Raw genomic sequence first — 27773 nt, forward strand, 5'->3', positions numbered from 1 at the left:
AGATGAAATGATTTCTGGAGATTGTTTGCACAACAATGAGAATGTACTTAACCCTACTGCCACTTAAACCACTGCCACTTAAAAATGATTAAGTTAGTAAACTTTTTATATCATGGGTATTTTACCATAATGAAAAAAAAAGAAAAATATTTGGAAATGTGTACCCCCTGATCTTGTTAGATCTAGGATGACAAGTTTTTGTTTCTCTTACTAACTCTCATCAATTATTCATGGCTGCCTGGGGGCGGGGCCACCGCTTGGGTATGCTCCACCCCCACCAGAGGATTTGGTGGCTGCACCCCAGATTATCCACTGAGGCCTGTGATCGATTAGCCATGTCTGCTAGGGGCTGGTTGAGGCACGTGGAAGCAAGTGCAGGGCCAGAGGAGGGAAGAAATAATACACACCATTTATTTGTTGAAAATGAAACATTCCTATTGAGGGCAAGAACTTAGAAGTATTTAATGGGATGCAAATATCTACTGAAACAATGAGACTTATTCACAGCAAAGCTAAAAAAATGTGTACAATGTACTTACAATTTTTCTGGATTGTTTGCATTGCACTCTTGGGCATGGCCATTGCAAACACACCGCCCACCAATGCTGATATCTTTTATGCTGTAGTAATACTATATAACAGAAGACACAAGTGTTAGTTTTACTAAGAGCAACAGCTTTGCTTTACTAATCTGTAACTCACATCTGTATTGACCCTCTTCTTTTTCATCCTGTATTCTTGATCCTATCTGAACACAAAAGGGAGCAGCATTTGGAGGTAACTTCCCTTACAAAATAAATGCATTATTCAATCAAATGTAATAGCAACCTCCCAAACATGTGCATTTTCAAAAGTCAAATGCTTTGAATGCATGGAAGGAAATCACCTTGGAAAACAAACATGCCAAATAGCCTTTTGTCAAAGGATTAAGTGATTCTCAGATTACTTTTAAGTGAATCTGAGTTTCATAAATCTAGGTTTCATATTTATTTACCAAAAATAAAATTTTATGTCAAATTTTGTAGCTACTACATGCAGGCTCCAGGAAAGGAGAAAATATTTACAGTGACAGAGCAGATGCAGTGCCGTGACTGGCAGGGCCCACCAGCAGTTGTAGAAGCCTTACTTACTTAAGGTTAGTAAGGCCAAAGGCAGAGTTCAAGCTCCAAAGGGCCAGACAGAGTAAGCTTCAGACTCAGCTGAGGAACAGCCCCTAAACCAGGCCACAGATATGAGAAACCATGTCATCCACCAGGCACATCTCCAGTATGTTGGAGACCTCCCCACTAGCAACAACAGGTGGCACTGTGCACCAGCTCCCTTACTTCTCAAACTTGGCCACTGTGCAGAACCCAGTGAGAAATTTAGGGGCATGTAGAATAATCTTTCTCATGAGGTCATGCTGCCAATGAGAATACCTGTCAGCAAGGAAGTCTTTGATCTCACAAGGACAAGAAGGTTTTTATATCTTTTTGTCGTTGCTGCTGCAGCCCCCTTAAAGTACTCTATACACTCAATATAAGGGTTCTGTTCTGATTTCCACACTGAAAACTGTTAAAGAGTCTAAGCATCCTGGCAGTCTCACTTAGTCTGAAGACGTCAGTGACCTCTCTCATTAATATGGATAGATCCAGTACTAGAGGGCTTTCTAAGACAAGTTAACACTAGAAGCTCTCATGGTGATCATCATAGAAGTTTCTCTCTGTGCATGTGTTAAGGGCAACAGCAGCAAGAGAGAGAAGTACTCAATCAGACTTCACCCCAGCCACACACACGAGGGTGTGACAGGACAGCTGGCATGCTGTTCTTTTTCACATAAAGAAGCAACCTAGATTAGGATGAGGGGTGTCCAGATGATATGTGATACGAGATCCATAAAAACGTACTCATAGAGACGACTACATTCCCCTAAGTGAAAAATATACATACATGTAATTACAAATCTTGCAAACAGCAACCCCCTCACCCAGACAATGAAATGAAAAAGAGGTTGTGTGAGGTACATTTGTGGCATGGCTCCAAAATATCCAGAGAATGGAAACCCAGTCTGTCTACAGTTTACCAGAAAGCCCAGCTATTCTGTGTAAATTTCATCCTGGGATCCAAGGTCCAAGTCCCCACCTACAGCAGCTCAGAGAGAGCTAAGTGGGCAGAAAATGCAGAAGACAAACCACAAATACCAGAAATTGACTGGCCTTTCTGGAAAATGCTTAAAACTGTAGCAAAACCTACTTTTCTCCCTGCCTTCGTCTTCCAATTCTCTGATATCACCTATAGAGGAAGCTAAACTCTACTAGGTACACTGGGCATCATCCATTCACCCTTCCAGGTCCACTCTCTAGGACCACCTTTCTCTTTCTCTTTCTGCCCTTTGCTCAGGGGCTGAACTTTATGGGCTGCAACAAGGATCTCTTGTCCACTGGCTTCCCTTTGGGATTGGCCAATGGGAGGTACCATCAGGAGATCAGTGGGTAGGAGAAGAGTGAGTTCAAGATATTTATTCTGCTGGCTCCCCCTCTGCCTAAGAGACAGGGAAACTGTCCTGACACTGAGAGAGAGAGATGTTCACCCAGTGCAGTAGGCAGCACTAGTGCTCACCAACACCTATGTCTCTTCCACTGTGGCTTCATTACATTACCCAGCCTCCTGCACATAGGTGGGGCTACACCACCAATTCCTACCAATGGAGGTGACCTGGGTGGTCAAGAGCAGGCAGGTCTGTCTTCTCTATGCACTCACTTTTTCCTCATCTGTAGACCATGTGCAGGGGATCTAGAGGAGGACTCTGACGTCCTACAGGATGGCTGCAACTCTAGATAGAAAGAGCCTGGTCTCCTGAAAGACTGCATGGAACTGACCCCACGTGCTGAACCACGTTGGACTGTGACATAAGCAAGAAATTAACCTTTATTTTGTTAAGCCTCTGAGACTTGGGGATTATTTGCTATAATAGCAGACTAACACATCTTTGCTTTTCATCCTCTTTGAATATAATGATTTTTCTTTAACAACCAAACTTCAAAATTATATCTAGTATTTCACACAAGAACAATTCCTATGCCAACACCATTACTGGCTGTAAAGATTACTTGAAAGGCAATTAATTTGATAAGCAAAAATAGGTAACAAAAACTGCTCTGTAGGCACTTAGAAATGCTACTCACCCGCCGAGTGACGGTTGGATCTCTCTGTGCTTTGGAGATGAGATGTCCAAGAAGGGTATTGGTTCGGAGAAAACACAGGCGGATATTTGTAGCCTTGGTGAACTCCCTCAGGGTGTGAGAGAAAGTAAAATTTTTTGCGCCTGGCCGACCATTTATCAAGGACACCACAACCTAAAATAACCACACAACACACACAGAGGGGGGAAAAAGTCCCATCGTGAAAATATTGCCACAAGTAACTAAAACTAACTCACATGCCCCAAAGCACTTGGTTTCTTTGAGCCATTAAGATCTTTGTAGGTGGTCGTGGATATTTCTTATGTCCAAATATATCACTGCTAGTTCAGTCTTCCCTTCTCATTCCTAGTTCCAAATTCTGGCAACCTCTCCTTAAGACCTGAGCTCTCAAAAAATGTTATTTCATTTCAAACCCTCTGTTCAATCAGTGTAGTTATGGGGTGGTAATACTATGAAATTTTGAAAATATAATATTAAATTCTATAAGTATAAAAAAACAACTTTTGGTTGCATCAAAGAAACAAAGCTAAAGTTATCTAAAAACCTAAATGAGGTTGAAGAAAGTCTCTGGATATAGAGTTGATTGTGAAGAGAGGACCCAAAAAAACCCAGGTTTTGTTTTAAAGCTTTAAGTGATGAAGTCCAAGTGCCAACAATTAGAGATACTCCCCAATCACTGGAAGATACTGGACAGAGCTGCTAGAAAGATCTCTCCACCTAAAACAGGAGACTGACACCCTTCAAGGAGTTCATTTGAAACTCACTTCATGCTCATGATGGCCTCACAACTGCCATGGAATTCTCCAATTTTCCCCATTCTGTTTTCCCATCTCCCGTAACAATAGCCTAGCTATTGGACCAGGACCATATGCAACCCCAAAGGGCAATTCTTTTCTCCCTACAGATGATGCCCACCCTGCCCAGAAAGACTAAGGATCTGTGCTATCACCTACCCTTCATCTCCTCACTCTTATGAGGGATATGTGTTTGTGAAGCAGTGGGAAGGATTTTCATCTCAATCACCAGCAGCCCACTTTCTAAACATTTCACCAGAAAAGACAGTGTAAGACATGTGGCCTTTGAATCCGGAATCCTGACTTCCGGAAGAGAAGGTGAGACTTCAAATAGAATTTTTTATGTCAATTATACCTCGATTTAAAAAATAAAATTAAATTTAAAAAAATAATTAGTTAATTAATTTAAAATATTTTTTATAAAGAATTTCCAACCCAACTCATTCTAGGAGTCCTTGATGGGATTCCTTTAGTAGTTAGTTCCAAGTTCTGGTTTCCATTGTGATCTATTTTAGATCTTGAAAGTACAAGTTTCACAATTATGCAAAATTGCATATCCTCATGTTGACTTCTGAGTCTCAACTCTCCCATCTCCCCATATCAACTTACCTCACCATTTTCCAAAGGGACAATCCGGGAATATTCAGTAGTACAAAGTACATCGTCATCTTGGGTGATAGCCATATTTGCCTTCTGCCCAAATTGTTCCAAACAATCTACTTTAGAGTCTAGGAAGAAAACATTTTAATACTATAAAACAAAATATTACCATCTTGTCATAAATCTTTTAAGGCACATTATGTTTCCTTAAGAAAATATGTCAGAAGGAAAGAACAGAGAAGCATAGAAGATTTTTTGACAAAAGCTTAGAATGAAATTTTAACTCATGAAAGAAAATACCAAGCCACTTCTGGCCACTTACTTTCAATAGCAATATTTGGAGATGTCGTTCTCACTCCTCACTCCTGATTAGGCAAGTTTACCCTCTAAGGAGCATTCATGGAAAGCCCAGTGCCTTTGTAAGCAAAACTCCCATTGCCTCAATTCATCAAAGGGTTCAAAGACACTGACATTCTTCGTTAGTTGAAGATGACAGGGTCAAGCTAAATAATGTGAAATGTAGAATCCCTAAAGATAGAACTTAGTCCCTAATTCTACATAAAAGGAAAAGGACTGGAGCTATGGCCTAGTTATGGGTACATTGTTTCTTCCTAAATAGTGGCCAAAACTGTTATCATAAAAGGCATTTCAACTTCAGTTCTACATGTGTATCCTTGGAATTGATGCATACATGCTTGAGAAATAGGGACGTTCTGAGAGTAATCAAGAGAGTTAAAATTGGTCAGTCCTTAATTAGCCAAACTGAGAGACTAATTTTCTAGTTAAATCCCATGTTGATCTGTTGCAAATAATTAAAGCTCTGCATAACATGGTAAGCAGAATTACTTACGAGCAAAATATTGCCAAGGTGAGTAGGTGCTTCCAAAGTCTACAGATCTTTCCAAGACCCAAAGATCAGGGCGAGGAGAATTTGCAAATTTGATTATAAGATAGGCCACATGGAAAAGCTGATAAAGCAAAGGAGATAACAGTTATTAAAGTCACCTCATCTATCTGCAACCTTGACCATCTTTATGTGATGCTGATCCCAAGGCAACACATCTAGCCACCCCTTTCCCAAGATGCAGATTCTATTTCTAATTGCCTATTGGACAACTCTATCTTGGTACACAGACTCTCAAGCTTATCACGTTCAAAACCAAATAATCATTTTTCTTTCTTTTCTAGATCTATTCATTAATCTTTGTCACACCTGAATCATTACACCCTTGATCTTTAACCTAACTATGGAACATCTTAGTCTGTACCTTCAAGATATCTGATTTTAAGCAACAACTATCATGTGCTAAGCCTTCCCAGAACCAAGAGCCAAGAGTATACAGCCCAGAGTGTCTCCTGGGAGTGTCATGGCCCCTGATTGGTTCCAAGTCTTAGAGAGTTCACAGCTGCAGAACTGAGAACAGAGCAGCTGTTTGGTAGAGTGATAGCACCTCCTTCCCCTGCACTGTCTCCTTTTATCCTCATTGTTCTCCTTCTTTTTAATTTTCTCATTTATCCTTATCACTCTTTTGCCCATGGCCAGGACAGTGCAGAAGTATAAAAGAGCCAAGGGGAGACTTTGGTCCTTTCTTTGCCCAACTACTCATGAATCCCAACATGTCTTCCAAAGTGGACCCCAGGAGTCTTTGCAAATCTACTCCTCCCCCTTCCCCCAAAACTTATCTGCCTTGGATTTTGAATCCTGAGAGTCTATATATTTCCCAAAGATCCTGGTATGACCACAAATATAGGTGTTAAAAGTGTTAACGAGTAAGGATTATCTCTACCCCCTCACATGCTCTCCACATCCCACATTCTCTGGCCCAAGTAACAGATCCAACAGTGACTTTTAGAAGAGGACTCCTCCACCTTATTAACTAGTCCAGTAGAGCCATTTGGACAACAAGTGCATCTAGTTAGAGAGAGAGCGAATACTTAGACTCTGTGAGATCCTTTCATTTCTTGGGGAAAAAAATAAGAGAGTTTCCTCTTTATATTTTTTACATACAATAATATGGTAAGAGTCATTATTTAAAAAAATAAAGTCTCAGAACCAGTAGCTACTTGTAAATGTTCCAAACCTGGTACTAGAAGCCAAAATCTCCAGGACAATGGTTCTCAAATTTTAGTCTCAGGGACCCATCACACTTTTCGGTTATTGAGAACCTCAAAAAGCTTTTGTTTACATGGGTTATATCTATTCCTACGTACCCATATTAAATATAAAAAGAAAGAGAAAAATTTTAAATGTATCTTACTAATTCACTTTAGGTAATAAAGTGAATTATTTCATGAAAAATTACTGTATTTTCCAAACCTTAAAAATTGTACAGAGAATGGTGGATTTACTTTATTTACATTTTTAAAGTTTCTTTAAATGTGTGCATTGACAGAAGATAGCTGGATTCTCCTATCTGCTTCTGCATTCAATTTGTTGTGATATGTTGTTTTAGTTGAAGTATTTAAAGAAAATCTGGCTTCACACAGATCTGTTATGGGGAAAAGGAGGATCTCAAAGTTTGCAAACCTCATGGGGACCTCAGTGGGTTCTCAACCACACTTTGAGAACCAGTGCTCTTGGTTACAGAGGTTACCCTTTGCTCTAATAAGCCTTATTCTCTGCAGAAAGAGTTGTCAGGACCCCTGGGTGGCTCTGTGGGTTAAACGTCTGCCTTCAGCTGAGGTCATGATCCCAGAGTCCTGGAATCAAAGAAGTCCCGGCATCAAGCCTCACCTCAGGCTCCCGCTCAGCGCGGAGCCTGCTTCTCCCTATGCCCCTCACCCCATTCATGCTGTCTCTCTCTCTCTCTCTCAAATAAAGAAATGAAATCGAAAGAAAGAAAGAAAGAAAGAAAGAAAGAAAGAAAGAAAGAAAGAAAAGAAAAAGAATTATCACACCAATTACTGAAAACCCTAAGTTCAGTCAGTTCTATCCCAAACACTTGCTCTTTGATCTGAATAAACTGCCTCCCTGGGCTCAGATTGTTTACCAATCCTCGGAAAAAATGACCCCAACCTCATGGAGAAAAAATAATTAGAAATTGTAAGGTATTCTGAAAACCTAAGAGAAATAATTTCCAAAAGATGCATACAATTATCACATAGTAGGAATTCATAGGAAATCCCAGAACTCCAAATTTGGAAAATCAGAACAAATATATTTCCCTGAAAACTGTTTGCGCATCTCTCTTAGACCACATCAAAGTAAAATAGCCTTTAGATATGTGTAAGGTAATATAAAGGAACATTTTTGGATAGAGGAATCATTCTAAGCATTCTTAACCTCCTCCATCAAAATTCCACAATCACAGCACACACATATCCTCAAAACCTACTCACTTAATAGTTTATGATCTAATGGTTACTATGTTCTATGCACTATGTTATCCAAGAGGCTAAGTAACATGTCCAAGTATTCTAGGCATAAAAATCTTGAGCCTATGCGTAGTCTACTCACTCATCATTAGCTCAGCCACAGAACCTAAGAGATACTTAATATTTGACCTGTTTTATCCTAGAGGAAATAAATTGTCAGAAAACTTCCAAACCCCATTATTTCTAAATATGCTAAGATTCCATTACAGGGACCTGGAGATGGAGAGCTATGCTATAGTACATCTCAAGAATTATGAGTACGTTTTGTCCAAAGCTACACTTTCTGCTACCAAAAAATCCAAATAAATGAAATAGCCTTGGTGGTTCATAAGGGATGCTCTTTTTTTTTCAACCCATCCTGTTCCAAAGTAATGTGTGATTCCTTTGAGGCAGGCACAGTTAAAAGAAATCCAAATCTAGAAACAGGTGCAGACATGCCTCAGTGTGGCCCCTCCCCCCACTTATGTGACCCTGCCATCCGCTCTAATTTAATAAACCTACTTATTCCACCAACTCATCTTCTGGTGTCTATGGGATGGGACATTCCACTTCAAACTGCTTCCTTCCCATTTCATCATGGGAATTTGTTTCTGACGTTCTTGCCCTGACTATTGCCAAGGTGCACTTCCTTTTTTTTTCTGACTCCAGACGCTATGGTTTCTCTGTTACCACCACTGCTATGTGACTTGTAGCTGATTTTTGCCAAGCACCCCAGCTGAACTCTGCAGATCCAAAATGTTGCTGCAAGGCAGAGTGAGTGGTCCCCAAGGTGGGTTTGCAGCTCGGCTCATATAAGTCAAACTAACAGGTACAAATGTATTCTTTTCTAGTTGATCATTTAAAATTATGTGCCTTTGAAATGGCTCCTCTGTTAAACTCCTATTATCAGTTATTTATGTTTGCTCTTTGATCACTCAAAATTCTTCAAAGCACTCATGAATGATGCATCAAATTCACCCTTCTCATTGAGGTACCCCCCATGAGGCTAGAAAGCACAAATTTGAATATAGACAGTGTGTTAGATAATATTTTTGTGCAAATGATATCATTTCTTAGGCATCAAAATGTTGAGTTTATGTAGAAAAGCCCATGTTCTTGGGATATACCTGCTGAAATATCTAGATTTGAAGCATAATGATGTCTGAAACTTACTTTCAAAAATTCAAAAAGTGTGTGTGTGCAGAGAGAACATGCATGAGAGAGTGCACAAATGTGGCAAAACATTAATGTTTGGTGAATCAAATTAAAAGTGTATTGACATTCTGAGCTCTCCTGTAGGTTTGAAAATTATGTAAAATAAAACATCAGGAGAAGTAAATTAGAAAATGCCACTTTGTGGAACCATATGTTCATCAAATTATAAAACTATTACAGCAGACCAATTTCACATGATAAACTTAAGACTTTTTTGGTGGAGCATACGTTACTTAGTTGAATGAGAAGCTAATCTGGATGTGACTTTAAACATATTTGCATAACATTTTGCAGTTTCACCTGTACTGTTTATTTTCTATTTTTTTTAAATTACCTGTCCCAGTTATTCATTTCATTTCAATTTTTTTAATTTTTTTTTCATTTCATTTCAATTCAACAACATTTATTAGGCACTACTCTGAGGACACAGGGGTGATTAAGATACAAATGTGGGAGCAGCAGGTGTAAACAAATATATGCCCACAGAGCATGATGGGTGCTCTTCAAGATGGAAAAATATGAACTTTGTATGACGTGGATGTTATTGCTCCTTATTTACTTAACGAGTATTTTTTAATATTCATCCAGCCTTCCCAGATGGCATAGTACGTGGATGGATGGACAGATGGAGGGATGGATGGATGGATAGATGAATACTAAAGTTGTGTAATTGCCTCCAAGTTTAAGAGGCAGAGGTGAATCCCCAAGTGGTCCTGTCCTGTCTCCTGCCCAGGCCTGGTGAGCTGACTTCTAAGGCTGGAGGAGAACCAATCCCCCATTGTGAATCCTTGCCTTGCCACTCACAGGGCATGTGACTCTGAGCATCTCACTGAAGCACTCTGAGATTATTTCCTTGCCCACGAACGTAAAATGATTATAAAAAATATTTGGGGGCAGCCCGGGTGGCTCAGCGGTTTAGCGCTGTCTTCAGCCCAGGGCGTGATCCTGGAGACCCGGTTAAGTCCCACGTTGGGCTCCCTCCATGGAGCCTGCTTCTCCCTCTTCCTATGTCTCTGCCCCCCCCCCCCGTGTGTGTGTGTGTGTGTGTGTGTGTGTGTGTGATGAATAAATAAATAAAATCTACAAAAAAAAATATTTGGAGGCATTTCTTCCTCCTTATCTTTGACTCTCAAATATCCTTGATCCTCCTAATAACACCCGTTGGGTTCCAATCCAGAATTACATGCAGCATTTACTTGTTGAGTCTTTTGTCTCCTATAACTTAGAGCAGCTCCCCACCTCCATGGTTTTTGTCTTTCCTGACACTGACATTTAGAAAAGCCCAGGACCTTTCTATCACAGAATGCTCCACAATCTGAATTTGACTGGTTATTTTCTCATGATCTGATTCAGAATAAGCATTTTGGCAAGATTACTTTCTAGGGGACCCATTCTTTTCATGGCATCATGCTGGGGGCATGAGATGGCAGGGGGTCCTATTATCAGTGATGCTATGTTTGATCCTATGCCTAAAAAGTTGTCCACCACATTTCCCCATTATTAAGTTACCTTTTTACCTCTGTCATTAATCAGTCACCTGTGGAGAGCCATTTTGAAACATTTATTTTTATTAACTAAATTATAAACATTCTCACTATCCATGTAAAAATCCAAATACAAGTCATGAAAAGTGAGTCCCAAAAAATACAGAACCAAACAAACTTCTTCTGTGCCTGATGCCCACTTGAAAAATGTATCTAAAGGAGCTGATTTTATAGCCAGAATTTTAACTGAAAAGGAAAAATGCAGATCGAGTGAAATTAAACTCTATTTTAGTAACCTTGTTTGAAAACTCTACAAAATGAAATACAATCCTCATAAAACAATCAGGTGCAGTGATGAAAATATAACACAGCTGGCCTGAAAAAGGATCCTTCTAATCCTGGTCCAAAGAGCACATCTGCCAATGCCATAGAAAAGGCACTTCTTTTTTGTAGGTTTATCATCACCCTGGGCTGAAAAACCATAAAAAAGACTGTGCTCAGGAGGAAAATCAGTTTGTCCTTCAGTGTTTCTTAATGTCTCCCAGAAGCATCTGCTCACGTGCGAGAAGGGAAGGTGGATCATTCCAGAAACTTACAGGAAGGAACTCAAGAAGTCCCTAGGTCAACCTCTCACTCAGGTTAAGAACCTTCACCAAAAATCTCATTTTGAGAGGAAACCCATTACATTGCTGACAAGTTCTGGCCATTATGTTACCTTCGTGTTTTGTCAAAAACTTTTTCTCCTAAGTCAACCTCCCCTGCCTTGGAGTAGCACAGATTTCTACCCTTTATTCCACATGACAGCCTGCCCAGGATTTAAATACCAACACTACATCTCCCCAGGTTCCTTTTAAGGAATTAAGATTCAAGTCAGCAGGAGGTGAAGATTAGGGTAAAAACTGGAAAGGAGAGATTTAGAGTCTCTTGCTTCCTCATTAAAAATAACTACAGTTGCCTGAGAAATAAAAACCCTAAAGCAAAAATGAGTCTAAAGATTTGGATCACTCCAATAACTTGGAAAATGACAAGCCCACTATTTTTTTTAATGGAAGATTTCAAGGAAAAAAAATGGAAAGACAGAGTAAAAGTGAAACACTTGCATCTATATTTTATTATCGATGCATTTTTAACTCTGGAGGAAAAAATGATTAATGACATGGAGTGTGATTTGCAGTCCCTGTGGACTTGAATCATTATTCCCTAAGTAGACTCAAAGTGCAGAATTTAAGACAAACATATGTTACTCAAGAGCATTTTATCTACAATTAAAAATTTACGAATAGATTTGGTAGTGGTTTTGAAATAAGCTGAAGCCCACTGGAATCCAAGAACTCTGAGTCTAATTTCCTAACAAAGTCTTATATCTTATCCTACTCTGTGTGGTTACTCTTACTGTCGAGAATTTTTTTTTTTTTGGTCTAGTCCCTGATTCTCTCTGTAAAACTCACTTTTTCTCATTCGCACTTTTTCTGCTAATTTGTAAGAAAACTGCCTATGACATTTGGTTCACTCACTGAACTGAAAAGTAGCCTAAGAATCTGTCTGACAAACTGTACAGAACAAGGGAAATTATACAGTCATGTTCTTTCGAGGCAGTGGCCTCACTCAACTTTAAGAACCAGCAACTAAGTTATCTAAATCCTCCTTGAATCTATTTAAAATCTTTTACATTCAGTGATTCCTAAAAATAGATAGATTTCTATAAATGGCTTATACCAGGCTTCAACAAAATATTTCTCAGTGTTGGTGATTTGTCTTAAATCAGATTCAAAATGATGTGACTGTCATTTCTCATTAATAAGACACACTCTTGGGATCCCTGGGTGGCGCAGCAGTTTGGCGCCTGCCTTTGGCCCAGGGCACGATCCTGGAGACCCGGGATCGAATCCCACATCGGGCTCCCGGTGCATGGAGCCTGCTTCTCCCTCTGCCTGTGTCTCTGCCTCCCTCTCTCTCTCTCTGTGACTATCATAAGAAATAAAAAATAAAATAAGACACACTCTCCATAAAGTTCCCAGACTCCTCCTCTTAACCAATGTCTTTCTACCCAAACACACATTTCTGGCCTGCACTCTAAGAGTCCTTTCCTACTTTTAATTGGCATATTTATTTTCCTTTTTCTTCTGTTTCTTCTTTCCTAAATTCACCAACCATGGCTAAATCAGAGTTTTACCTAAGGCTAAAATTATCCTTTTGGCTATGCATCCCATGCCTTACTAATGATAGGGCACTTCAGAGACCTTTTCAACAACAGCTGTACATGTCTCTAGGACATAATTATGGTTATTTAAATGTTATTAGTCAGCCTTTTTTTTTTTTTTTTTGATGACCTTTAAGCTGATGTGTCATTTCAGATCAGCTGGGCTACATATTAAGTACTCTTAGAATTTATCCTTTGGCTAAAAATGGTCTTTTGAACTCCTGGACATTAAACTGCTAGTGTGGTCCTCCAAGAGGATGGTCCCATCAGCTGGGGTTTTTGGAAAATTTAAAGAGACATTTAATTGGTTGTCACAGTAACACACCCAAATAAGGAAAGAGACCATGCATCTGCAACAGCATCATTGCATCTCCACCCTGAGAAAGATCACAGCCAGCTCCAGGTGAGGAGCTGTTCTATGGTGTTTGTATCTACCATCCAGAGTATGATCGGACAGGGGGCCATGTTGGAGGTGTTTGTCTTTTGTTTATTGGACTTTCAAGCACCTGAATGCCCTTCCCACCTCATGAATCTTTCTGGGAAGAGAGTGCACCTTTCAACTTTTGAAGCTGAAAATGCCCGCTTCCTGGCTCCCGTGGCAGGTAAGGCAACATTAGTACATGATCTGGGCTCAGCAAATCAGATGTCTCCTTCCAAGATTTTGCTTCTAGAGCCAGTGATACAAAAAGGTAGCAATACAGACACTGAAGGATTCTTTCTAGAAGCAACAAAGATGGTGGCAGCATCTGGCTTCTAGGGACACTCGCTGACCCCAGCAGGGGTGTACTGAGTCCAGAGTCCAGGCTCAGGGCTAACTGTGTTGTTGGTTCCTGCTGCAGCAAGGTGTGTTCAGCCGCAGCTGTGGCCTTGTGGACCAACCTATGGTTCAGACTGTGCACAATCTTTGCTTCTGCCCATCTTCTGAGCCTGATTCTCCATGCCCCTCAAACCCCCTCCCACGATCCCAGCTCTGCTCCTTCTACCCTCAGAAGTGACTTTCCCTCTTTCATGGGGAGAATCACAACTACCAGAAATGAACTGCCTTCCCTTAGCAAATCTATGAGCCATATGCAACTACACATCCTCTCCTTCTTCCCCCTGGACCGATGGAGTGAGGAGCCTTTTCTTGTCAAGAGCCAATCCCTCCCTCAGCACTCTGGGTGCCCCCCCTGCCTTCTATTGGATCTTCCCATCAGCTTTGAAAGTCTCTTCCACTCTGAAGACAAGAAGAGCCTCTCTGTCCATCCAAACCCCCACCTCCCCTCACAGATGCACTTCTTCCTAGAGTATGCGCTGGCTCGACCCCCCCTTGCTTTTCCCTCACTTCCCGGTTCACCCAGGCTTCTGTTCTCAGCCTTTCCTGACCTCATGCCACACTCTCCCCACCTTACACCACGACTCCCGATTTACCTCTCACACCCAGATGTCCACAGAAGCTTCAGACCCACATGACAGCTCTCTGCTTAATCTCTACCTGAATTACCTCCCTTCCTCCTCAGCTGACCAGGCCTGTGAAGCCTCATCCCAGCCCCCAGAGCCTGCTAACTTCTGTTTAATCCTTAGGGCTCAGCGAAGCCTTCTCTCAGGTTAGTCCTCTGAATCTTATGTTTTCTGAAGCATCATACTTTTCCTTTAAACACTCCTCATAGGATAATTATATAAATATTCATCACCACAGTGCTCATGGCCTAGTGGACACAAAATGGTTGCCTGATTATTCTGCCCATTCACCAACGGCAGCAGGAATCTTCTGGCTACATGTAGCCATGGGCCAGGGCAGAGACTGCATTTTGCCTGGATGAGGGTGAGGCTGGGATTTGGCCAAAACCCTCAGGATTACACTTACTTGGCATGAAATGGGATGGCTCAAAGTCACTTTCACTGAAATGAAAAGGTCCCTCTTGGATGAACACCCAGATCTAGACAAGAGATGGCCTCCAGTGTCCAAATACTCCCTCTTAAATGCCCTGGCTCTTGTGGACCCCAACAGGCCCCTTCATAGCCAGACAAATGTATGGAAAATAGTGAAGCCACAGGGTAGGTGGAGGCCTGAGTCTGAAGGGTCAGAGTGGAATGGTGTGAAGGGAGGGGGTGGGCAGCAGATGGAGTGTGCATGGGCTCCACACCTGATGGATAGCAGGAAAAGTGGGTTCTGTGCCCATCTCAGCATCTGCCAGAGTCAGGTGACCTGGGGCCAGTTTCCTGAAATTCAGCCCCAGGCAAGACACCATCAGGAATTAGAGCAAGGATTCAAGCCTGCCCCAGATAGGACATGGAGTGGAACCTGAGGGGAGCATGCAGGGTGACCAGACACATCCACTATGGCAGATGGGGGTTAAGCTGAGAAACAAGGCAGTGGCCCCATGCTAACAGGCTGCAGGGGGATGTGGGAGCAGCAGCAGTCCCCAGTGTGGGCTGGCAGGAGGAGACTGGGGGGGGGGGGACACCTTCCATGTCCACAGGGACCATGCCACTAAACACCATCCACCACTTTGTGAGAATGAGGTCTGGATCTGAAGATGGTAGATGAGACGAGTAGCTAAGCACTCTAGAAAGGTGGGTCTGGGGTTGGAGGGTGGTGGGGAGCTCCAAATTCCATCATCCAACCTCTACACCATGACCCGCCCCCTCCCTCACTTCCCTTGGACCCATCTCTACCCTCCTCCTTTCCCTTACTTTCTGATCTTCTTTTCCGAAGCCTCTACCCAATCTAGGTCAGCTTTGGTCCTCAAACCCCAAAAGCTACACAGAAAGAGAGCATATACCATAATGTTAATGCCATCCCTAACACAGCTACAAAAGGTCCGAAAATGGTTGTTAAGAGATAGCGAAGAAAGTCCTTTCTAGGGGATCCCTCGGTGGCTCAGCGGTTTGGCTCCTGCTTTTGGCCCAGGGCACGATCCTGGAGTCCTGGGATCGAGTCCCATGTCGGGCTCCCGGCATGGAGCCTGCTTCTCCCTCCTCCTGTGTCTCTGCCTCTCTCTCTCTCTCTATGTCTATCATAAATAAGTCTTATAAAGAAAAGAAAAAGAAAGTCCTTTCTATAAGATTTTTCCAGGGAAAAATGCAATATTAGTTCTAAATATCTGATGTAACTCTTGGCACATAACCCATTTATACCTATATATGACTTCTCCTGAGGCAATATTTCATTAAATAAACCAATGTGAAGGATCATCAGTAACAGCTATACAAATAACAACCCCATAGTGGTCAGAAGCAAGGAAATGGACACACATACTATATCAATGAACTTTCATAACATGAAGTATATGAATATGGAACACATTAAACCAGATGTTACAGCACATTTATACAAAGTATACGTACATAATATTGTACACACAATCATACTCATTAGAATGGAGTCTGTGTCTTATTATGGAAGGCTGGCTGCACTGCAGTTAACAATCAACACAAAATCTCAGGGATTAGATCTGTTTGTATCTCGTTCACGCTAGACGTCTATTGACAGTGGGCTCTGCTCTGCATCCTCCTAATACAGAGACACACACCAATGGAACAACTGCTCTCTGGAAACATCACCAAGGCAGGAAGGGAATGAGGTGCATCATACACCAAATCGGGCCCCAGGACCAGGCTTTCCTTCAAAGACAAGACCAAGTGCATCTCTACTTTGAGCCTGGAAAGCGAGGAACTAGGAATCCTGGTGAGCTAGAAATGCAGAGGTGCTGATGCTGAGAGGACCTCATTCACCCCAGCTTCACCTCTGTCCTCTGCTAAGTTGGAAATCAGTGTTAGAAGTTGAAACTGCAAGGCAGCCCGGGTGGCTCAGCGGTTTAGCACTGCCTTCAGCCCAGGGCTTGATCCTGGAGACCTGGGATCGAGTCCCTTGTTGGGCTCCTTGCATGGAGCCTACTTCTCCCTCTGCCTGTGTCTCTGCTTCTCTCTCTGTCTCTCATGAATAAATAAATAAAAATCTTTAAGAAAAAAAAAGTTGAAACTACAGAAGAGTTGGCTTCCCTTTTTTCACCCACATGACCCACAATGGGCACAGAAGCAGAAGACAAGCAAAGCAGAGAGAGAAGATACATTTAACTCTGGATACCCAGCCAAGCTGGGGGACAGAATGACTGCAGCATTCTGAAATGTAGGCATGCACTGGAAGCAGCTGGGGAGCATGCTGAATGCAGATTCCCAGGCTACAAGTCTAGAAATTCTAATTCAATCCTGAGGCCCAGAATATCCACACAGAAATGTACTTGGTACCTGGATTTGGGATGAGTGAGAGCCTCATTCTTGTCAAGCAGCTCATGGCTCCACTACCTTGAGACAAGGATGGCACTGCCAGGCCCCTCCTTGGCATGATGTGCATGCAGCCAAACTTCCATTCATCTGCTCCCAGACCCCAGCCGCAGAAAAAGGACAGCAGTGTGGAGACAGGGAGAAAGAGGAGGATGGACGCATTGAGGCACCAGGGCTTAGGGGAGCAGATGGCTGAGAACCTGTCCATGGCGGAGGATGACACGAGCCAGCATATGCTCCATTGTCCTACTGGATTTCGATTACAAAACACAAACTCAAACATGAAATGATTAAGAATTTCAAGATGCACTAAGCCCAAGCATGGTTCCCCTTTCTGAGCACAGGGATTCAAGGATTAACTTTGGGAAATACGGACCTAAAGACATCTATGATCCAGAAGAAGAAGGTAATCAAGAGAAGTCCCAACATCAAAGAGTAGAACAAAAAAGTAGAGACATTGACAGCCAGTGCTACTCTAGGCAGGGAGTCCCTCTATGTTCTAGATAGAATCTGACATCAGGATCCTAACTACAGACTACAGGTCTCAGAAAATTGGTAAGAGAAAACAAGACTCTAAGATCCAGGCAGATAATCATGATGGACTGGTAGGGATGACCAACCATTCCAGTTTGTCTGGGACTATCCTAGTTTCACTAATGAAAATCCTACATCCCATAAAACATCTTGGTCCTGGAAGGAACCAGGATAGTTGGTTACACTATGAGTAGGTCCTAGTTCTGGCCCAACAACCTCTTTATCCTTGTAAGACTAATGGAAAGGCTGCTTTCTTGTGAAATCTTCCCAAAATATACCAAAGATGATACCTCCCTCTGAGATAGGGAAATTGAAGGATTCCATAAAAATCTGTGTTTTGCTCCTTTTCCTGCTTTTATCCTTGCTAGGACCTGCACCTCTACCTCACTCTACACCTGCCTCAGAATGCAAATAGTATAGGTCCTCCTTATAAGGGACAAGGAGTTAATGATTTCTCTAGAATAGATAACATCTAAGGAAGGACCAGGTAGGTGATCACAGGCATATTTCAGTCCCCTGGCGCTAGACATCTCGGCACCAAGACCCCCAGGCTCCAAAGAGTTAACACGTGGGCCTGCGTCCTTGTACTGACTAGTTCCTAGATGCCTGAGAGGACATGTACAGCAGACCACCATCATCAATAAAAACCCCAGACCCTGAACAAAATGAGACTCATGCTCCTTTCCTTTCCAAATTTCCCAGACGCTCTGTCTATATCTGCTCTCTCTCTATCTTCAGTAAACTCTACTCTCACTTCCTGTTGGCTCAAGTTTAATTTCCATCCAACTCAAGGCCAAGGATACTCACGGCTGGTCCTGCAGTATCTCTTCCGGTTTCCCAGACCTGGACTGCCGACACCACCTTCATGGGGGTGATACTTATCAGGATGTACACTGATTCTTCATTCGTGAATTTGACTCCCCAAGGAGAATGTGAAACCCCAGAAGACAAGAAGGGATCCTATGGTATTGCCATTTATAAGTAATTCATATTTGGGGGGGCATCTGGGCGGCTCAGTGGTTGAGCATCTGCCTTTGGCTCAGGTCGTGATCCCAGAGTCCTGGGATCAAGTCCCACATCGGGCTCCCTGCATGGAGCCTGCCTCTCCCTCTGCCTGTGTCTCTGCCTCTCTGTGTCTCTCATAAATAAATAAATAAAATCTTTAAAAAGAAAAAAAATAAAGGAAGGAAAGAAAGAAAGAAAGAAAGAAAGAAAGAAAGAAAGAAAGAAAGAAAGAAAAAAGAAAGAAAGAAAGAAAGAAAGAAAGAAAGAAAGAAAGAAAGAAAGAAAGAAAGAAAGAAAGAAAGATTTGGTCTTGTCTCCTTTCTGGCACACAGCTCCTAAAACCATTGGAATTTCCTAAATGATAAGAGTGTTAAATGTGCCTTTTGTTATATTAATGAGATTTCTCGGAAAGCCCCTAGGTCATCTAAGGATGGGGCTAGCTGCCAGAGAAACCAACCCCAGTGATTAAAGGGTCAGAACTTTCATTGACACCCCCTGACCTTCCTAGAGGGAAAAGGGGCTAGAGGTTGAATCAATCACCAATGGCCAGTGATTTAATCACTCATGCCTGTGTAATAAAGCCTCCATAAAAACCCAGAAGGACAGAATTCAGAGAACTTTGGGGTGGGCGAGCACATGAGGATCTGGGGAGAGTGGCATGCCCAGAGAAGGCAGGGAAGCTCCATTCCCACATTCCTTGTCTGAGGCATCTCTTTCATCCGGCCATTCCTGAGTTCTATCTTTTTATAACAAACTGGTAATCTAATAAATAAAATGTTTCTCTGAGTTCTGTGAGCCGCTCTGGAAAAGTTAATCAAATCAGAAGAGGGGCCTGCAGGAACTTCCAACCTATAACTGGTAGGTCAGAAGCACAGATAACAAATAGGACTTGTTGCTGGGGTCTCAAGTGGGGGTGGGGCACAGTCTTGTCAGATGGAGCCCTTAATCTGTGGGATCTGATGCTATTTCCAGGTAGACTGTGTCAAAACTGAGGTGGATTGTAGGGCACCCAACTAGTGTTTGAGAGTTGTCTGGATATGTGGGGAAACCACATACATTGGAACTGGCATCAGAATCGGAGATCCTGGTGGCACCTGAGTGGCTCAGTCAATCAAGTGTCTGCCTTTGACTCAGGTCATGATCCAGTGTCCTGGGATCAAACCCCGCTTTGGGGTCCCTGCTCAGTGGGGAGTGTGCTTCTCCCTTTCCCTCTACCTCTCTTCCAGGTTGTGCTCGCTCGCTCTTTCAGATAAATAAAATCTTAAAAAAAAAAAAAAAATTAAGAGATCCCATCACAAATGCCCAGGAGGGAGAAGGTGGGGAATGGAGAGGCCCCAGCTGCTAAGGTATAATGCAGGGGCCTGATGGCAGTAGGGCACCAAGCCAGCTCAAAGCCTGCCAAGTGCCGCTCATTGAGCTGGAAACCCCTGGCTCCTCAGCTCTGCTCCCTGGGCTGCAGCTTAGCCCTAGAGCCCGAAGGTCTGCCCTTGCTGGGATTAGTGCCCATCCTGAGCATGAGGAGATGCAGAGTCAAGAAAGAAAAACTGGGCAAGAGGTTGCAGTAGCAAGTGAACAGACAAAAAGGTGCTGCCTTCTAGAAGGATCAGCCAAGGATCAGCCGAGTAGTATCCCTAAGATAACAGTAAGAACAATGAGGAGGAAGAGGGAAAACTAGCATCTCCTGAGGACTGAGAAGTGCTTGTGTGTTTCAGTAGCCTTTACAATAACACTGGCCTATTGGTACTAATATCTCTGCTTCGTAGATGTGGAAACCGAAGTTTGGAGAAGATAGAGAACCTGTCTATAGCCACATAGAAGTAAGTAATGAAGCACGGACCGGAGCTCACATCTGTGGGATTTCAAAACCTGGACTTTCGTGCAATTAGCAATCCTGCTGGGGGGGACAGCTAAGGGCCCGGCAGGGCTAAAGCCAGGGAGCTTGATCCTTTCTTCCAGGAGCGTCTCCTCCGTGGTGGGTCTAGCCCATGCTAGAAGGTACTGCACAGCCTGATTTTCCAGCCCCTGTGTGTACCAGGCTTTCAAAAGCCAGAAATGACAGGAATATAAAGAGTTACTTTGCTGCCACAATGCTTTGTCCAAATACCTGGGTCAATGTGTCCCTAGCACCATGTCCTTTATTACTCACACGTCCCTTTGAGAGGTTTTGCCAACTCTTCACAGACATCATCTTGCACCAGGGGTCTTGCTTCTTCTCTACCACCCGCCCTGCTTCCAGCTCAGTCCTAGGGAGGCCTGATGATGAGCCTTGCCCTTCACCTCCCAGGGATGCCCAATGACAAGACAGGGTGTCTGTCCTCCAGCCCCCTGCTGCTCAGAGTGTAGCCTGTGGGCCAGCAACTGTGAATCACTGGAGAGCATCTCCGAAATGCGGAATCTAAGGGCATGCCTGCAACCTTCTGAGTCAGAAATGTTATTTGAATAGATGACTCAGATGTCCATTAAAGTCTGAGAACACTGGCCTTGCCCATGATATATATCCCTTTTTACCGTCAGGAGCCCATTGCCAGCATTCCTGTTCCTCCTATGGAAACCTAATCTCAAAGCAAATTTTAAGTCAGTGTGTTTGTTTCCTCTCTCAACATTTGCCTTTTCACAGCTTTATCCTCAGCTAAAGGAATTCCAGGCTTGGTGAACAGCTTGCTCTACATCCTGAAATGACACCCTGCCAACAGCTGCCAAACCATCTCAATAGAAAGCTGACCGAGTTTCTCTTGCAATGGACTATATGTCTTCTCCATGCCATGATTACAGACCAGTTTGGGGGGCAAAATAAGTATCTTCAAGTAGCCAAATTACAATCTATTTGTGCAAGCGTATCTTCTATGGGATAACATGTTGAGTAAGAAATTTCAGCATAGAACATACTTTATTAAGCCCCAACTGTTCTCCAAAGTAAGCAATAACTCTTCACAAGAGCAGAAATAATGGCTAGGAAGAGGTACAACGTGGGTGGCAAGGGGTCTTTGGAAAGAATGCCTCGAGGAGACGTTATGAGTCATGATCTGACTGCTTAGGATGAATCCCTATGTATTTAGAAATGAACACACTCTCTGCTATCAACACACACATTATTTTCCTACTGTCACTGGAAACATTCAGAAGCAAAGAAAAAATATATATCTGGGAATGAAACAGTACAATAACTAGTGAGGCCTTATAATTAAAGGATATATTTGCCCTAAGGAAAAAAAACATATCAAATCAGTACTAAAAGAAAATAGCTGAGCAAGAGCAAGCCCTTTGTCCATTATGTATTACAAAGGGAAAATTGTAACCTGGCAGGGGAAAAAAAAGGGTGGAGGGGTGCCTGGATGGCTCAGTCTTTTTAGGCATCTGACTCTTGATTTCAGCTCAGGTAATGATCTCAGGGTCATGAGATTCAGCCCCCCAGTCAGGCTCTGGAGCTCAGCGTTGAGTCTGCTTGATATTCTCTCTCTTCCTCTCCCTCAACCCCTCCCTCTCACCTGCTTGCTCTCTCTCTCTCTCAAATAAATAAATAAATAAATAAATAAATTCTTTATTAATTATTATTATTAATTAATTCTTCTTTAAAAAAAGAAGAAAAGAACAAAAGGATAGGGAGGGTTATAAAGTTCTAAGTCCTAAAGGATGTAAAAAAAAATTAACAAAAATGAAAAACAAACTATAAAGGAGTAAAAGGAAAATTATTGGTAGGGATGAACTGCTAAGCCTATAATAAAGTTGGCACACAAAACGCGGGTCATGAAGCTCTATGCACTCACATGGCAGAGCCAGAAATTTCTTTCTAGTGGTCAATACAAAGAAGAAACCTGGACCCCAGTGTGCCTATGTTTTGTTTGTTTGTTTGTTTGTTTTGGTTTTGGTTTTGGTTTTTAATGACACTTAGAAGTACAACTCTTTGGAGGACTAAAAGGATTTTTCAAATGGATCCTCACAAGGGAACACCGTGGAAAGTAATGGACAACAGCCTGGGCAAAGACAGCAGTTACAAGCGAACACCCACAAGGCCATGAGAACTTTACGGAGCCCGAGCACAGGCAGCCCTGGAACATCACACGCAACATTGCTGCAACCTACCTCAGGCCTGGTCCGCAGCCAGCGAAGCCTGGGTCTGTCCCATGCTCACCTGTGACTGGCAGCCACAGGCTGTATGACACCATCAGGCTGCATGCTATCTCTGAGTTTCAATTTCCTCTTCTAGAAACTAAGGACCCACCTTGTAAGGTTATAGCAAAGAATACATGAGTTAATACTCGAAAAGTGCTCAGAAAAGTTTCTGGCATAAGTATGTTGGCATGGTTCTAGATGCCATGAAACTTGCTGGGTTTTTTTAATGTTAACTGTATTTAAATTCTAACTTATGCATCTTGTTTTTTTTTTTAATTTTTATTTATTTATGATAGTCACACACACACACACACACAGAGAGAGAGAGAGAGAGAGAGAGAGAGAGGCAGAGACACAGGCAGAGGGAGAAGCAGGCTCCATGCACCGGGAGCCCGACGTGGGATTCGATCCTGGGCCTCCAGGATCACGCCCTGGGCCAAAGGCAGGCGCCAAACCGCTGCGCCACCCGGAGATCCCTAACTTATGCATCTTGTGAAGCAAGATGGTCTTCATCTAGATTCATCCTGTGAAATTACTGAAAATTATTCATCTTGCTTCATTTTGTGATGAAGACGTTGAAGAATTTTCTAAGACTTATGAGCTTTCCTATCACAAGGAAAAGAAGAACATACATTTCTCCTATTTTTCTAAATGTTTAAATGAATACTCTAAATATAAATGACTGAAAGCCCAATGTTTCCTTATGTCTTCGATACGCTCCAAGTTACAAGTGATGAATATTTTAGTGCCTATTTCATGCATATTTCTTTTGGTATGTGAGGGACATCTGTAAATCGGGGAAATAGAAGGAAGAAACTCTCCGTATCCCCAATTCATTCACACATTAAATGTACGTTCACTGAATTATTTCCATGTACCAGGCATTCTCTATAGAAAGAAACAGAATACTCTTCCTTATTTCATGGTGATAATTCAGCTAAGCTTGGGAGCTTCCTCTCTCTCACCATTATATATACTTTTTAAAAGCTTCTGGCTAGCCACCTCCTCCGTAATTCCCTTTCATTCTCTCAAAGATGACAACTGAGGGGTTTTGGTAAATTTCAATCACCCGAAAAGCCTCCTTCATAAGTCAGAGTGCTGGTGTCACTCAGAGCTCAGACAGAGACACACAGAGACAGAAGACTCTGTTAGAATGAAGAAACTGGGGAGAGTTTAACCAATCAGCTGTTTGCAAAGGAGTGGGCAGGGGTGATGGTGAAGCCCCTAGGAGCTAGCAACATCTGAGCACTCTCCCCACCACGAACCTCAAGGGCAAGGAGAGGAAGCAGGGCCTGGAGCCAAGACCGGGCTGTTGTTATAAGAGCAAGGTGCTTGGGACACCTGGGTGGCTCAGCGGTTGAGCACCTGCCCCTGGCTCAGGGTGTGATCCGCGGTCTCAGGATCTCAGGATCAAGTCCCACATTGGGCTCCCTGCCTGGAGCCTGCTTCTCCCTCTGCCTATGTCTCTGACTTTGTCTTTGTCTTTCATGAACAAATAAAATCTTAAAAAAAAAAAAAAAAAGAGCAAGGTGCCTGCCAGGAGCCAAGAGTCTCAATGGAAGACCTGAGATCCTGCACTGGGCAGGGGGTTGGGGGGGTCGGGGGTGGAAGGCATAAATGCCTCAGTCTAAATCTCCCCTCACCCTCTCAACTGAGCACTTGCTTGTACCTCCCATGGCCAAACTATGCCCAAAGCCCTAGGGCAGGGGAGCCTGTAGATGCTGCCCACAAGGTCACTGCTCCGGGCATTGAGCAGGGGGAGACTGGAGGGAGGGAGGAATAGGGACCATCTAGCTCACAAGAGGGCTGAGGGCTACATCTTAAATAATTAATAAACACATCTGAAACAGCACAACCAAATCCAAGCCAAGGAAGAGTCTTTTTAAAAAAAAAAAAGATTTTATTTATTTATTCATGAGAGACACAGGGAGAGAGAGAGGCAGAGACACAGGCAGAGGAAGAAGCAGGCTCCATGCAGGGAGCCTGACGTGGGACTGGATCCCGGGTCTCCAGGATAAGGCCCTGGGCTGAAGGTGGCACTAAACCCCTGAGCCACCCGGGCTGCCCAAGGAAGAGTCTTAAGGTCACCGACAGGAGATGCAGACTCTTCAGGAGAGAATACAGTGGGCATCAATGTCTTTGAAGGAAAATTGCAGTACATGGTCTAGAATGTGGTCCCTGGGCTGTTGGCGACTCAGCCATGAAACAAGGACAGAAATGCAGAGGATGCATTTTGAAACCGTTATTACAATTTGAAAGAATAAGTTGGTGTCTTTTGTATCTGATTTTTTAAAAAGATTGTATTTATTTATTTATTTATTTATTATTTTTTTATTTATTTATTTTTCAGAAAGAGAGATTGAGCAGGTGCATGAGCAGGGGGAGGGGCAGAGGGTGAATCTCCAGCCAATTCGGTGCTGAGCACAAAGCCAGCAGCAGCAAGGGTTGATCCCTGAGATCATGACCTAAGCCGTAATCAAGGGTCGAGAGGCTCCAGGGTGCATGGGTGGCTCAGTGGTTGAATGTCTGCCTTTGGCTTAGGTCATGATCCCAGGGTCCTGAGATCAAATCCCAGGGAGCCTGTTTCTCCCTCTGCTTATGTCTCTGCCTCTCTCTGTGTGTCTCTCATGAAAAAATAAATAAAATCTTTTAAAAAAGAGTCAGGAGCCTTAACCCACTAAGCCACCTAGGCAACCCTCTAATTTTTTAAATGAGGCTTGTATTTTCTATGTCTTTAGGTTTTATTTTTCATTTCATCTTTCTAAGAAATTTTTATTTCTACCGGTCTACTGGTCTGTGACAGATTAAAAATGTTAAAAAAAAATAAAAGTAACTAACTGATGCTTTGTCACAGATAGTTTGAGAAGCACTGCTCCAAGAGGCACTGCTTGAATCTTAATGTGTACACAGCCCAGGGGAGGAGACTGAAATGCAGATCTGATCCGAGAGGTTCAGGTTCAGGGGCCTGGGATTCTGCATTTCTTGCAAGCTCCCAGGGGTTGCCAATGCAGCCTGTGCAAAGACCACACTTTAAGCAGCCAGGGTGGGAGCCCCCCAGGCTGAAAATGAGCAGGATTTCAGGGATGGGGATGTCTGTCGTGGGTTAGGTGGTAGTTTGTGCGGCTGTGAGGACAGTGGGGGCGGGGAGACACACAGGATTAGGAAAGACAGGCAGGAAAGCAGCATCCAGGATTGAGGGGATGGCTAGCTAAGAGAATAAGAAAATGAGTTTAAACAGGGGCATGTGTGCAAGCCATAGCAACCCACGAACAAGGGCAAGCCGGGGCAGCCCGGGCAAAGTGTCAGACCCACCTGTCCTAAACCCAGGACTTTCAGGTCCAGCCCTGCCCAGGCCTAGCAGGTGAGGGAGCCGCCCTCACCCTGAAATGCAGGAATTTGCAAAATAGCTGTCCTCATACCCCAGGCTGTGAGAGGCTGGACGCTGCCTTTCATGCACTCCAGCTAGACTGGGCCGGCCCTGTCTGCTCTCTCACCCTGCCGCTAGCTGCCCCCTGCTCTGCCCACTTGCACCCTCTGGCAGAGACACCAGCCTGAATTCATGGCCCTAGGGATCTGGCAATTCAGATTTCACATTTCCCCTGCATTTCCCAGCCCCCTGGCTCCCTGGCCCTGGTTTGCTCACTCTGTTTCACCGGGAGCTCCAGGACAGGACAGGCACTGTGAGGGATGAGGGATGAGAGTTTGCGGAGCTAGGGTGATGGTGAGAGTCAGGGGAAAGAATCAAATATTCCACTGGAGTTATTCTGTGAGGTTCAGAAACTCCAAAGGTAAACATACCATCTCATTGCTCAGAGTGCTTAAAACATCCGGTAGAGAGCATGTCATGCAGGATGTATTGAGTCGGGCATTCCTCACCTGTTGAATGTTTATCTTGGTAGTTTAAGAGTCAAAGAGAGAAGTGCAAACAGCCCAGGAGCTTGCTGTTGCGTCAGAGCAACAAGAGCCTGAAGCATCCTTGTCTGCAGGCTACTGGGGCCAAGGAAACGGCCTGTGTAAGAACAGCGGGATCTGCAGGACCAGCAGCACCTGGGGAGCCAGGACTGGGCCCCTCTGGTCTGGAGGGCACTGCAGGAGTCCTGGGTATGCCAACCACACTACCTGCACCAGGGTCTGGCTGGTGGCCAGGCAGGTGGAGCTGAGCCTCCTTAGGGAGCCCAGACCCTCCCCACCCGCTCCACCAGTCCCACCCTGTGGCTGGGCAGGACAGCACCCCTCCTGAAGGCCGGCAGTGACCATGAGAAGAAGTGCTAGTTTGATCAGGTTTAAGTTTTTCCCTCAAGGAAAGAACACAATGGGAGAACATAAAGTGAAAAAGCAAATGTGAAGCAAAACAAAGAAATTGGAAAAGGGGGAACTTGGATGACTCAGTAGGTTAAGCATCTGCCTTCGGCTCAAGACATGATCCCAGGGTCCTGGGATTGAACCCTGTATCAGGTTCCCTGCTAAGTGGGGAGTCTGTGTCTCCCTCTCCCTCTGCTCCTCCACTCTCACGGGCATGCACTCGGTTCTCTCTCTCTGTCAAATAAATAAATAAAATATTTTTAAAAAAGAAATTGTAATAGGGAAAGAAGGGTTGTCAGGAAGACAAGAGTAAAGGAAGATGGTTTGGTCGCACACAAGGGCCTCCAGGTACACCGGGTGGAGGTGAGAGCTGGGGCTCTGTGGGGCTGCGGCAGGTGCTCTGGAGAGAGCTGGCACAGGAGGGGGGGCATCGGCCTGAGGGCTCCCTGGAGACGTTATATTGAACTCAAGCTTGAGTTCAAGCTTTCCCTGGAAGCATGGGGAAGAATTTGTGAAATTCAATTTTTCCTTATATATGCTTGCCAATAACAGTAATAAGAAAAGTGCCATGATTTAAAGCCAAAATATGCCTGAAATCACAGTAGTTTCACAAGGGAAGAAACAAAATCATTTTCAAGATTAGCTAAGGAGTAATACAGGCTCTTTTAAAAATAATCAATTTCCATTTACTGGGCATTTTTCTGATTCGGTTGGCATTTAAAGATCT

General features: G+C 43.4%; 1 protein-coding gene across 1 annotated transcript in view; it reads right to left on the minus strand.

Annotated features, from left to right (window-relative positions):
• The window catches only part of LAMA3 (laminin subunit alpha 3), a 245708-nt gene that overhangs the window by 181410 nt on the left and 36525 nt on the right, over positions 1–27773 (minus strand). The window contains exons 3-6 of the mRNA XM_055324044.1: positions 5427–5544; positions 4586–4704; positions 3165–3335; positions 540–631 (exon numbers count right to left, since the gene is read on the minus strand). Coding sequence (XP_055180019.1) covers positions 540–631; positions 3165–3335; positions 4586–4704; positions 5427–5544 — 500 coding nt within the window. The remainder of the gene's footprint in view (positions 1–539; positions 632–3164; positions 3336–4585; positions 4705–5426; positions 5545–27773) is intronic.

Source organism: Nyctereutes procyonoides, unplaced genomic scaffold (genome assembly GCF_905146905.1).
Source record: "Nyctereutes procyonoides isolate TBG_1078 unplaced genomic scaffold, NYPRO_anot_genome, whole genome shotgun sequence".
Classification (NCBI taxonomy): Eukaryota; Metazoa; Chordata; class Mammalia; order Carnivora; family Canidae; genus Nyctereutes; species Nyctereutes procyonoides.